Genomic DNA, 13,633 nt, shown 5'->3' with positions numbered 1-13,633 from the left:
TTACTTTAATTGCAGACAGCTGGTGTTAAATTGCAGTGCCTTGTCTGCAGATCTATCCGTTGCTAAGCAAGGCAGTTCGGTGAGGGGCATCCAGTGTTGTGGCTGGCAAAACTTGAAAGGGGAGAGACAGGATCATAGCGGGACGTAAATCTACGTGGGATTAGTTCTAACTGCATCCGAATATTGCCGAAATGGTGCTCCTAATAAATGACTGCATTTCTTTTGAAGTTTGGCTCATGGCTCATGAATTAATTAGGGCATCTTTCAGAAACTTCACAGTGGCCTTTTTTTGCCATGGCTGTTAAGTGAATCATTACAGTTGCTAAGTTAATGTGGATGCTAAATGAATCCAGCTTCCCCCATTAGTTTCAGTGAAAGGTTGAAATGGTGATGACGTGACCATGGGATTCTGCAACCATCATAAATACACATTGGTTGCCAAGCACAGGAATTTTAATCACGTGACCATGGGGATGTTGCAACAGTCATATAGCAATAGCCTTTGGACTTATATACTGCTTCAGAGTGCTTTACAGCCCTTTCTAAGCGGTTTACAGGGTCACCATATTGTCCCAAACTATCTTGATCCTCATTTTACCCACCTCGGAAGGATGGAAGGCTGAGTCAACCTTGAGCTGGTGAGAATCGAACTGCTGGCAGTCGGCAGAAGTAGCCTGCAGTACAGCATTCTAACCACTGCGCCACCACGGCTCATGTATGGTGCGAAGACCAGTTGTAAGTCACTTTTTTCACTGCTGTTGTAACTTCGAACAGTTGCTCAATGAATCATTGCACGTCAACTACTACCTGTAGTTGGGAGTTCCCCTTCCCCCATACATTTGCCCCCAGAGAATGTGTTTCTCCCCTTATATGTTCTCCCCTGTTCAAAAAAGTTGGCTCGCAGTGCCCTAACCCAGTGGTGGGATTCAAAATTTTTTGCTACCAGTTCTGTGGGCGTGGCTTGGTGGGCGTGGCAGGGGAAGGATACTGCAAAATCCCCATTCCCTCCCCACTCCAGGGGAAGGTTACTGCAAAATCCCCATTCCCTCCCAATCAGCTGGAACTCGGGAGGCAGAGACTAGATGGGGGCGGGGCCAGTCAGAGGTGGTATTTACTGGTTCTCCAAACTACTCAAAATTTCCGCTACCGGTTCTCCAGAACTGGTTAGAATCTGCTGAATACCATCTGTGCCCTAACCCCAAACAGGGGTTCTTGCTTATGGTTTAGCATTTTGTGCGATTTGTAAACTATGATTTATGATTTAGGGTGCAGGTCTCCAACCTGAGGCCCCAGGAGATTATATACAGTGCATATAATGCTATGAATGTATTTATTTAATATAATACACTTACGGTGGTGATGAGTGCACCATGAAAAAACCAGATTGGGTTGAAATAGTCTTGGGGACAATTTATCTATGGGGTCGCTGAGAATTGACAATGACTTCATAGCACATAATCAATCAATCCCTTGCATGAGATGGCTACACTGCCTTGTTACTGTGCTTTTAAACCCAACCCAATTAGGATGTCAACAATAGTTCAATAAACCTAGATTTAGTGTGCAATGTAAACATGACCTTTAGATATTGGAGGGCTGTTTTAGAGAAAGTGAAATCAAGAAGATGGGGGGTTTCTGAATTTAATCCACCTCTGTGGAAATGAAAGGAGAAGGAAGAAGTTCATTCTTCTCCTTGTCAGACTCTCCCATTTACCATCTGGTCAGGAAGAAAATAGTTCATTCAAAGAATAAGAATCTAAGAGCTCTAATCAGTGGTGAAATGTAAAATTGGTTACTACTGGTTCTGTGGGCGTGGCTTGGTGGGGGGTGTAATATGACTGAGTGGGCATGGCCAACTTTTTTTTTTTAACTTTTAAAACCATTTTTTCTACAACCTCTTCGGTTGAAGAGGTTGTAAAAAAAATGCTTTTAAAGCCTCTGACGATCCCAGCTGACTTGCCTGATTGGCAGAGGCTTTCTTTCCTTTTAAAAACATTTTTTCTATAACCTCTTCGGCCAAAGAGGTTGTAGAAAAAATGCTTTTAAAAGCCTCTGACGATCCCAGCTGAGCCACGCAATCATCAGAGGCTTTTTTTTTTTAACTTTTAAAAGCATTTTTTCAGCCAAAGAGGTTGTAGAAAAAATGCTTTTAAAAATTAAAAAAAAAGCCTCTGATGATTGCACGGCTCAGCTAGGCAATTGAGGGGGGGGGGCAGGATTTTTGCTATCAGTTCTCCAAACCATCCGCCTCCATTGCTACCGGATCGTGCGATCCGGGCTGAACCGGGAGAATTCACCCCTGGCTCTAATTAACTGTATTTATTAGAAGCAAAGTTCCAGCACAAGAATTACAGTAAGTACTCCATTTTCAAAGGAGGAATCCAGTTTAATTTAAAAGAGATTTTTTTTGCCTTTTCTGCTGGCAATTAATCGATCAAGGATGCTTCCAGGTGCACAACTTTTTGTGTTGATACGAATTGAGAGAAAGTCACGGTTAAGAATCATTGCCTTTTTTTTTTTTTTAATTGATAAAGGCAGCGAAGCTTAACCGTAACTTTCTCTCAGTTCGTATTTGCAAGTTTTTTTTGAAGGAGGGTTACCGTATTGCATTTTTGCCTCTGCTCGATGTAATTTTATTTGCTTTTGTTGTATTTGAAATACAAATGCTTGCATACTTTACATCGTTGGTTAAGTTGATCCGATCACTGAAGTCGGGTCAGCCACTGCAGTGAAGAATGCTACAATTCCGGCTGAAAATAGCTTTGGACAGTTAAGATTCTTATATCTGGACAGCTTTGGCTGATCTCCAAAAACTAAGGATCAGACCTGGATAGTCCTTTGATGAGAGATTATCAAGAAATACCAGAGCTGTAGATAGATAAAAATATCCTCAAGGAAAACACTGGCGAACCAATTCCTTGTTCTTGCTGAGAAAGGACCTGTCCTTGAAATCAATGAGAGCTGAGCTCAACTGGAAGGAGAAAAAGTTTGTAAAGATTCTCAGTCATGCAGATCATGGTTGTCCCAAAGGTGCTTTTTTCCTGGAGGCAACTGGACTTCCTTATTTTTTTTTCTTTTGAAGACGTTTCACTTCTCATCCAAGCTTCTTTAGCTCTGGCTGGATGGTGGGGAATGGAAGAATTTATATTCCTTGCAGGCAGCTGGTCATTTGCATCCTTTTAGAGGGTCATTGAAGCCCTTGGAGATTTATCTTCATCCTCAGGGTCACCTGAATAGTGCAAATGGTTCCTGTGGTCTACAATTTTTTAGTAGGAATGGATTTCCAGAGAAAAAAATGCAGCCCACAGGAACCAGGAACATTACTCAGGTGACCCTGAGGACACAGATAAACCTCCAAGGGCTTCAACGACCCTCTAAAAGGATGCAAAGGACCAGCTGTCTGCAAGGAATATCAATCCTTCCATTCCTCCACTATCCTGTCAGAGCTAAAGAAGCTTCTTGGATGAGAAGCGAAACGTCTTCAAAGGAAAAAAACAAGGAAGTCCAGTTTCCAGGGACAACTGGAAGGAGAATTAACTAAAATAGGTTTTGTATTGTAGGAAGAAATATCAGCTCCAAGTGGGGAAAAAGACACTGGAAACATGGAGACTGCTTGGAAAGATGGTTTAATGGTGGACAGGATCACATGGCTTGAGTTCCTGAACAGAAAAGGGGCAAGACACAGCGAGTCCCCGGGTTTTATGCCCTCTCTGGCTTTGAACTTCCTGGGGCCCCGGAAGAGTATCCTGATTGGTTGTCAGACTCCCAAAGGGTGGGGGTCTTAGCTAGCCTTGCTGGCTGATGTAATCTTCCCAGGTGCCATGTGGTGAGTTTCTGTTGCTAGATGGGTCCTATTATGTTAGTTTCTGTTGCTAGATGGGTCCTATTGTGTTGCAGATATTGGTCCATTGGCAAAGATTGAGTTTCTGCCTCTGGCCCATTGACAAAGGTGGGGGGAGGAAGATGGGAGTTGCTTCGTCTTTAAAACATGCTTCTCCATTCATCCAGGGAAACATAATATTCTGCCTTTTTAATATTTCCTAAAATATTTCATTCTTCTAGGAAAGGGGTGGGTGCTAACTTCCTACAGTATGATTTTGAGCAGCACGATTAATCACAAATTTGGAAATTTGGTTTCTGGGAGAGACATGATGCTAAAGTTCTACACAAATTTTGTTTTATAAAGCCTAGCATTGTAGAATCTCAGTATTGGGGTTCTTTGTAACAGACGTCGTTTTGTGTAATCCAGTCGTTACAAACCTGTGTGCTATTAGCAGACCAAATATGTGCGATACTATAGTTCTACTTTAACTCGAGTGGAGGCTCTAACTTTTCTAAGATCAAAATCCTGTCTTTAGCTTATTTCTTAGTTTCCTGCAAGCTTTTTCAGTTTTCCCATTACCGTGAGATCATGAACCCCTTCATTAAATGAGACAAAATCAAATCTCCCAAACGCAGACTATGAATCTTGCAACCAGTTGCTTTATTTATTTCGCCGTGCTTTTTATTTCCTAATGGGTGAGCGTAGATGCATTTGTGTTTAGTGAGTTGAAACCGCCTTGCGTGTTTCTTTTTTACCCAACCAATTATCTTCGGAGGAAGGTAGCGTCTGGCCTTGAACTTCTAGCAACAATTATAGAAATAAGCCTGCTGCACAATGCTGGTTTGAATTCAGCTCAGGGGAAGGTTTTTTGGTGTTTTTTTTTTTTCTTTTGCTAAACTACCTAGATTCATTCTGTACTATCGGAGGAGGATAATGTTCTCAGTTTTTTTTAAAAAAAAACCTGCAATCCACCTTAAAGCTGTAACTATAATTAACTTTTCCTCTTGGGTTTTTTATTTTTTTTCCCTTAAGGAAAAAATATGCGTAGAAAGAAAAAAACGAAATCTCTTAAAACGAAACGGAGGCCTTTGTCCTTAACCATATTGTGTACTAAGATTACCCTTGGCTGCCCTTTCTCCTAAAAATGCTGCCACCCACGGCAAGCCTCTAAATGTGATAAATAATCAGCCCTTCCTCTTTATAGAAAGAATGAATCAAGCTGCTTAGAATTTTTTTTGGAGACCGGTTCATGTATATTTATTCATTCATTCATTCAAGGCTAAGCGCTTCCTTTTTAATATTATAGTATCTGTCAGTTTGGCTTGCGTTTTTTTTTTTCTCTCTCTCTCTATAAAAAAAAAAAATTAAAAATACCATAAATTCAAGGAGGATTTTGGCCCTGATCCAGCAGGCTCAGCTGTTGCCTGGTTCCCATTTCATTTGGAAGAGACCCGGCCAACTTTCTGCTTTATTCATTTCCAGGAGAACCCTGTTAGCTAGTTGCTGGACCGGCCTCCAGACTCATCAGAGGAGAGTAATTCACCCCATATATTTCCATAACCAACTTATGCCTCGCTGTGCAAATGTTCCATCTGCCTTCGGGCTTGTAATGCATTCCTCCCTCCCTCCCTTCCCCCCTCCAATCTTTGTTTATTCTGCAAGGTGTTGCCTGCGGCGTGCCAGAATTATGCACAAAGCTATCTCCTCTTCTTAGAGACGGCTCCGTCTCATTACAGTGCAGCTGTGGATTTGGCCAGATATGAGTATCCACGGCTTGGTAACCTTCCAGTCCGCGCTGTGATAACCCTTCGTATGGGAGGCCAATCCTGAAGGTAATGCGGAAGCCCCAGCTGGTTCAGGATTCATTCCGATGTAGATCAATTCTGCCCAAAGAGATAGTTTATGTAGGTTATCTCAGTGAACCAATCCCTCCAAGCAAAAAGTGCCATCCATTGCTCCGGGCAGCACTTTGAACGAAAGCCTTTGATTGTTGTCCTTAGCACCTGTACAAAAAGCTATCATCCCAACCCATCTCTTTTTGTGCTTTTGTTTTTGAAACCTCCCGGGTGGATTTCCCTTGCAGGCATCCGAATGTTAGATGGTGACGTGACAGATGTGGTGGAAGCCAAGGCGATCGGTGCCAAGCCAGAATATATCCATGTCTACAGCGCTAGTTGGGGTCCAGATGACGATGGCCGCACGGTGGATGGGCCTGGTCCTTTGGCCAAGCAAGCATTTGAACACGGCATTAAAAAGGTCTGTGTAGCAAAAAAAAAAAAAACACCCTTTTTTTTCTCTTCTCATCAGTGGGGGCCTTTATTGCTCTTCTTCAGGTTCTGTTCCTTGTTTTGCATCAATGCATGATCTAGTTGTATATCTAAATACATATAAATACATAGCTGTTGTGGCCCCGCCCTCTGAGCCTATCTCATCGGAGGAAGAAGGCTCTGAACATGAGGGAGAGGAGTCAGCCAGGCCTCCCTCTCCAGGCCCCTCCCCTCTGGCACTGCCTCAGGTGCCGGCCGAGGAAGGGGAGATTGGCCAGGAGCCAGGTGTCTCTGATGAGAGCGAGGAAGGAGAGCCGTCATTCCTGGATGCACGCCAACGAAGGCGTGATAAACGGTTGCAGCAGTTAAGGAGGCGTGCTAGGGATTATAACTGAGTCACTGGACCACACCCCAGAGACTATATAAGAGAGGGTGGTGGCTGGTAAAACTCCGTGACGAACAAAAACTAACTCTGGCTAGTCACTTGAACAACGTCTGAAGCTGCCGAAGGGATATTGTTTTGCTGGACTATTTGCAATGCGTATGTAATTTTACGTTATCTGTTGCAGTAAAACTTTTGGCAGACGGTGCTTATATTGTTGCCAAGTTTGAGATAACGACCTGTGTGCGTGCCAAGTACTTTCTTAACCCTCGGCTGGTTGTGTTTGTGTGTGTGTGTAGACGGGGACAGATCACATAGCTATATAATATCAATATATAGCAGTATCCCAGTATTTGAGAGACTGCCCCAAAAAGGAAGGGGTCAACTTATTTTCCAAAGCACCAGAAGGCAAGACAAGAAACAATGGATGGAAACTAATCAAGGACAGAAGCAACCTGGAACTAAGGAGAAACTTCCTGACAGTGAGGACAATTAATCAGTGGAAAAGCTGGACTCCAGAAGTTGTAGGTGCTTTATCGCTGGAGGTTTTTAAAAAGAGACTGGACAGCCACTTGTCTGAAATGGTACAGGACAGTGATGGCTAACATTTTTGCCATCGCGTGCCAGGAGCGGAGGGGAGGAGGGGTGTTGTAAATCAGAGGTCCAGGCTTTTGCTCTGTTTCAAGATGTCTCCAAGATGTCTCTAAGATGTCTCTCCAGACTTCGTAGAGAACTTTATTTTTATACAGTTTTACACAAGCAGATAAAAGGTAGCACAGTAACAGTATTCTGATTGGATAGAAGTTATTCACCCACCCCCCTCTCAAGTTGCCATCTTCTCTAGGTGAGCTTATATTAGATCATCCACCTACAGAGGGGCCGCACGGACACATGCCCACACCCATAATTTTATGCGCCCTGCCATTCCCCCCACCCGCTCCTGGCACACAATGGCACAGTGGGCCCAGTAGGCCCATTTTTCTCTCTTCCCCAGGCTCCAGAGCCTTTCTAGGAGCTTGGGGAGGGCGAAAACGGCCTTCCCCACCCCCCCGGAGGCCCTCCAGAGGCTGGAAACAGACAGTTTGCCAACTTCCAGTGGGATTGGAAGGCCCGTTTTTTGCTCTTCCCCAGGCTCCAGAGCCTTTTTAGGAGCTTGGGGAGGGTGAAAACGGACTTCCCCACCCCCCTGGTGGCCCTCCAGATGCCAGAGACGGCCCATTTGCCAACTTCCGATCCAACCCTAACCCCTAACCCTAACCTTCCTAGAACCAGACCTAGATATCCTGCAACCTCCCTCATTTCTTTTCTGCAATTTTGAACGCAGACGTGGAATCCAAATGGGTTGCTCCTTTTTTTATTTTTATCAGTGGCTCCTCTATTCAATTTTCTGCAACCAGATATGCTTAGCAACAATGCTCTCACATCTTTGCTATCAGCCCTCAAAAATAGGCCAAGTGGAGGAACAGGCAGTGGAAATATTCCGAGAAGGTTCTTTATTGTCATAAGGTAGAAGGATGGACTGCAAGGCGATCCAACCGGTCAGCCCTAGAGGAGATCAACCCTGACTGCCCTTTAGAAGGCCAGATCCTGAGGATGAAGCTCAAATACTTTGGCCACCGAATGAGGAGGAAGGACTCCCTGGAGAAGAGCCTAATGCTGGGAACGACTGAGGGCAAAAGAAGAAGGGGACGACAGAGAACGAGGTGGCTGGATGGAGTCACTGAAGCAGTCGGTGTAGCTTAAATGGACTCCGGGGGATGGTAGAGGACAGGAAGACCTGGAGGAACGTTGTCCATGGGGTCGCAATGGGTTGGACATGACTTCGCAACTAACAACAACAACAGAATGATGGAGTCTTGGAAGCCTGTCCAAGTTTGTCTTTGTCCCATCTTATCAAACCGAAGCAGGGTTTCTTGTGTTTCTTTCTCAGCCTTTTCTCTTTCTCTACGTAATTCTGAAAGCCTCTGGTAAGCTCATCCCTTCCCTATCCCAAAGGCCAACTCTCTGTTCCTTTTAGTGCTGTAGAGGAAGTGACATGTCTTCTCACTCATGCTTCCTGTTCCCCTAACCTTCAAATGAATGACTATTGGGAACAAAAATGTATGGCTTTACTACAGTCTGTTGTGGTACGCCTAAAGTTGTATTATTCACTCTGAATTTGGAATGTGGTCTGTCTTTAGGACGAGATCAGGATAACTCTAGGGAAGATTGGGTGGAGGATTCAGTTTCACCTACAATTTCTCAGTCCTCCAAGATCTTTATTTCTGTATACACATAAACATATACCATGCTGCCCCTAGCAAAAGAGATGTGCACTAACGCTTAGGGGATGAAGGCTTGAGACCAGGTAGTCCTTGACTTACAACAGTTCATTTAGTGACCATTCAAAGTTGCAAGTTTTTGCATTGCAAAATGTGACTAACGACCGTTGCAGCCTCCCCATGGTCACGTGATCAAAATTCAGATCCTGGGCAAGTGGTTCATATATTTATGACGGTTGCAGGGTCCCAGGGTCATGCGATCCACTTTTGCGACCTTCTGACGAGCAAAATCAATTTGGAAATCCGGAGTCGCTTAACAACCGTGTGGCTAACTTAACAAATGCGATGATTCACTTAACAACTCTGGCAAGGAAAGTTCGTAAAATGGGACTTTTCTGCAGTTCTATAAATGCTTCACTTAGCAACATCCACTTTGGGCTCAATTGTGGCCATAACTCAAGGAACTTCCTGTAGTGTCTGCAAACGTTCCCTTTGGCAGGTAAAAGTCCCTTTGCAAAATGCTTTTTTTTTTTTTTTTTAATTTGATTTATATGCCGCCCTTCTCCGGAGACTCAGGGCAGCTTACAATTTAATTTAATTTAATTTAATTTAATTTCCAATTTATATACCGCCCTTCTCCCTGAGGACTCAGGGCGGTGTACAGCCAAGATAAAAAACATAGAATACAAATATTAAAACATTTAAAATATATATAAATTTTGGCCCGAAGTTAAGAATCACAAACTAATTAAAAGAATTTAAAAATTTGTTCTAAGCCGACCCGGCTTGCTGAAAAAGATAGGTTTTCAGGGAACGACGGAAGGCATTGAGGTCATGGATTCTTCTTATCTCTGGGGGCAACTGATTCCAGAGGGTGGGAGCCCCCACAGAGAAGGCCCTCCCCCTGGGGGCCACCAGCCTACATTGTTTGTAGGCTGTGTTAAGCAATAGTCTTCATACTTTTGTATATTTTTACAAAGTCAGCTTATTGCCCCCACAAACTGGGTCCTCAATTTACCTACCTTAGAAAGGATGGAAGGCTGAGTCAACCTTGAGCCTGGCAAGATTCGAACTTACTAATTGCAGACAGCTGGAGTTAAATTACAATGCATTAGTCTGCTGAGCTATCCAGGCTCCTATGTCCTTTTATGTTCGGTCATATGTATTTGTTCCACCATGGTGATAGTGGGAATTCACACCAGTTATCTCCTGAGAGTAAAACTGGGCGGAGGTTAAATTCAATGAACATTGTTCATAAAAGGTAGAGTAATTTAACTAAAGTGTCAGTTCCTTTTCCAACCCTTTTTCTCCCCTCCCCCCCCCAAATGCCTAGGGTCGTAGAGGACGGGGCTCTATTTTTGTCTGGGCTTCTGGAAACGGTGGCCGAGAAGGGGACCATTGTTCCTGCGATGGATACACCAACAGCATCTACACCGTCTCTGTTAGCAGCACCACCGAGAATGGGAACAAGCCGTGGTATTTGGAGGAGTGCGCCTCTACCCTTGCCACAACATATAGCAGTGGGGCTTTCTACGAGCGGCAGATTGTAAGTAAACAGGGTAAAAACTTTGAAGCAGGACTTTGCTTGGCTTCTGTTTGGCAAAGCCATGATGGTCTCCTGCTTGTAAAGAATGAAACTTTGCATTGTTTATGTGACATTACGTGGATTGTCCACTAATAGAAAAAGCTTCTACATGGGGTTTGGGTAGACACATCCTTTGGCTCAGTCTTTGTAAACAGCAATGGTGTCAGCCTCCGCTTTTACTGCTTTGGCTGCCATAAGAAACGGGAGGGGGGAGAGCTAGGGGGCCTGGGTGGGGGGAAGCGTGCTGGAGGACTTTGGAAGAAACGAAACTGAATCTTTGAAGTTGCTATCGGGTCAACCGTCGTGGCATTCCTGATTGATGACGCTGCCAGACGTGCTTCCACCTGACCCTGGGAGACCTTTGGATTGGATGATTTACGATGGACAGTGGGAGGGGATGCTTTCTATATGCACTTTTCGCGCTTATTGCCTTTAATTTCAGCTTTCCTTGGTTGCGTTCACTTCATTTTCTAGTAAAAGTACCTTTCTCTATAAAACATGGAGTTTGGGTCATTCTTTCCTGGACTTTGAAGGAAGCACACCTGACAAATGGCTCATGCCCAATATTTCCTAGTCGTACCACAGATAATTACAACAATCTAATACATATCGATTTTACAGAAGGCACTACGCAGTCTAAAACCATCTCTATCTATTGGACCTGATGGATTATGTGCCTACTTCTTAAAAAAGCTTTCCACTGCCATAGCAGAACCTCTAAGCATAATCTTGGAAAAATCTTTCAGGACCAGCTCTTTGCCCAATCTATGGTCACTAGCCACGGTCATCCCTATCTTCAAAAAGGGAGATCCCAGCTTAGTTGAAAATTACAGACCAATCTCTTTATGCTATGTCACCTGCAAAGTCATGGAATCAATCATTAAGCAATCCATTACCCTCCATTTGGAGACAAGCAAACCTACTCTCTAACAAACAATTTGGTTTCAGTGAAAAATTATCCTGTAATCTGCAACTCCTACACTGCAAAAAACATGGACTATACAACTTGATCAGGGCAAAGCAATAGAAGCAATTTACATAGACTTCTGTAAAGCCTTTGATTCAGTGGTACATGACAAACTACTCCTAAAACTAAAATCTTGTGGCATTTCTGGACCCCTACATAATTGGATAGCTGTGTTCCTGTCAAACAGGCAACGAGTGGTCAAAATAGGGAAATGGTCAAATCCTGTACCTGTTAACAGCGATGTCCCCCAAGGCAGTGTTCTAGGACCAACTCTCTTTATGCTTTACATAAATGACCTTTGCAATCATATCTTCAAGCCAGTGAATGACTATAGAAGCAATACAGATCACCTTGATGAGTTAAATTCCATAACAACACTAGTAGCATTGCCTTTGTTGTGGGAAGCCAAAATTCAGTGAAAATATTTTACACAAGACTACGGAGTCACCATGCTTCCTAGACTCCATAACTGCTTAAGGATAATTCATTTTGTTTATTACTCGGGTCCAGGTTAGACAGCTCTCCTTGTTGACAGATAGATCACAGAGGAAAGGACTAGCTCTGGTTTTTTTTTCTCAACGTTTTTGTTCTGTGGAGACCCAGCCCTACTAAACCTCTTGTTTGGAAGAGGTTAGAGCAGCTCAGATTATCTGATTTGACTCTTTTTTTTTTTAAAGAATGAATGAAAGGCTTCCAACTATTAGAAGCCAAAGAGCTGTTGGTATCTTCTTGATCCTGACCATTTATGGTTGCACAAAATCTAGGCTACGCAATGTGATTTGAATGTCATTTCTCCCTTTCCAGATCAGTTGATAGTTACATTAGCTTTCTTCTTAGGTGACCACAGATCTGAAGAAGCATTGCACAGATGGCCACACGGGGACTTCCGTTTCTGCCCCCATGGTAGCCGGGATCATTGCTCTAGCTTTGGAAGCCAAGTAAGAATTCAATTCAACCTCTTGGGTAGACATTATTTGTTAAAGGGAGAAAAGTCGAAGAAAACATTATGCTAATCCAGTCTTGTATGCAACTGATGAAAGCCAGTTCGCCAGTTGCGTCCCTTTCTGGATCGGGACTCTTTACGCACGGTCACTCATGCCCTTGTCACCTCCCGCCTGGACTATTGCAACGCTCTCTACATGGGGCTCCCCTTGAGGAGCACCCGGAGGCTCCAACTGGCGCAGAGTGCGGCCGCGCGGGTGGTAATGGGAGCGACATGGCGTTCCCATGTAACACCTCTCCTGTGCGAGCTGCACTGGCTCCCGGTGGTCTTCCGGGTGCACTTCAAGGTTTTGGTTACCACCTTTAAAGCGCTCCATGGCTTAGGACCCGGGTACTTGCGGGACCGCCTACTACCACCAATAGCCTCCCACCGGCCGGTACGCTCCCATAGAGAGGGGCTCCTCCGGGTGCCGTCAGCCAAACAATGCCGACTGGCGGCCCCCAGGGGGAGAGCCTTCTCTGTGGGGGCACCTACTATCTGGAACGAGCTCCCCCCAGAGATACGGAGGATCCCGGATCTGCGCACCTTCCGCCGTGCCTTAAAGACCTTACTATTTCACCAGGCCGGCCTGGCCTAATTTTCCCCCTCTTTTATAAAAGATTTTTAAAATTTTAAATATCTTTTAGTATTTATATATTCAATTTTAAATTGGTTTTAAAAGTTTGGGGTTTTAAATTTGTCGGGGCCAAAATTATTTAATTTGATTTTATTTTATTTTTTAAATTTTGTATTGTATGTGTTTTTATTGTTTGGCTGTGCACCGCCCTGAGTCCTTCGGGAGTAGGGCGGTATAGAAATCTAAAAAAAAAAAAAAAAAAAAAAAGCATTCTGGGTGGTAGAGGGCCTACAGAGCTGGTTTCCTATAATCATTTTAGAACATGTTCTCTGCCATTCTGTGTTGTTGTTTTTTCCATTTCAGTGTGTTGTTTCCTGCAAAGGCCAACCAATTTCTTTCCTTGGTTGCTCCATAGCCTCTGATATTCAAAGAAATGCACTCTGTAATCTGGATGGCAGCAGATACTCATATTTGCTCATAGCCTTCTCTGTGAATTTGTCTTTGAAGTCATAAGAGGAAGACATAAGAGTTTTGTTTCAAGATAATAGTGATGGTTTTTCTCCAACCTGATGTTGTCGCCCGCCGGCAGTCAGCAGAGCTGGCAGCAGATTCGGACAGTGAGGAGGTTGGGGAGGAATGTGGGCTAGTCCTGGAATCTGGGGAAGGCTCAGATGGGGGCTCTGAGTTGGAGGCAGAGAGGGGGCCAAGGCCATCTGGTAGTTTTTTGCTGCCTCTGGAGTCTGACAGAACAGCATGAGCCTGTCTCCAGTGTGCGCGTGCACAGAGCTG

At 44.1% G+C, this 13,633-nt stretch overlaps 1 protein-coding gene across 1 annotated transcript in view; it reads left to right on the top strand.

Annotated features, from left to right (window-relative positions):
- PCSK6 (proprotein convertase subtilisin/kexin type 6) overlaps window positions 1-13,633 on the top strand; it is a 127,707-nt gene that overhangs the window by 60,101 nt on the left and 53,973 nt on the right. The window contains exons 7-9 of the mRNA XM_070953271.1: window positions 5,907-6,079; window positions 10,067-10,279; window positions 12,123-12,223. Coding sequence (XP_070809372.1) covers window positions 5,907-6,079; window positions 10,067-10,279; window positions 12,123-12,223 — 487 coding nt within the window. The remainder of the gene's footprint in view (window positions 1-5,906; window positions 6,080-10,066; window positions 10,280-12,122; window positions 12,224-13,633) is intronic.

The sequence above is a fragment of the Pituophis catenifer genome, unplaced genomic scaffold, assembly GCF_029215685.1.
Source record: "Pituophis catenifer annectens isolate HBS135680 unplaced genomic scaffold, rPitCat1.0.hap2 SCAF_14, whole genome shotgun sequence".
NCBI classification, from domain to species: domain Eukaryota; kingdom Metazoa; phylum Chordata; class Lepidosauria; order Squamata; family Colubridae; genus Pituophis; species Pituophis catenifer.
Note: the sequence above shows the minus strand (reverse complement) of the source record. Positions and strands in the feature narration are given on the sequence as shown.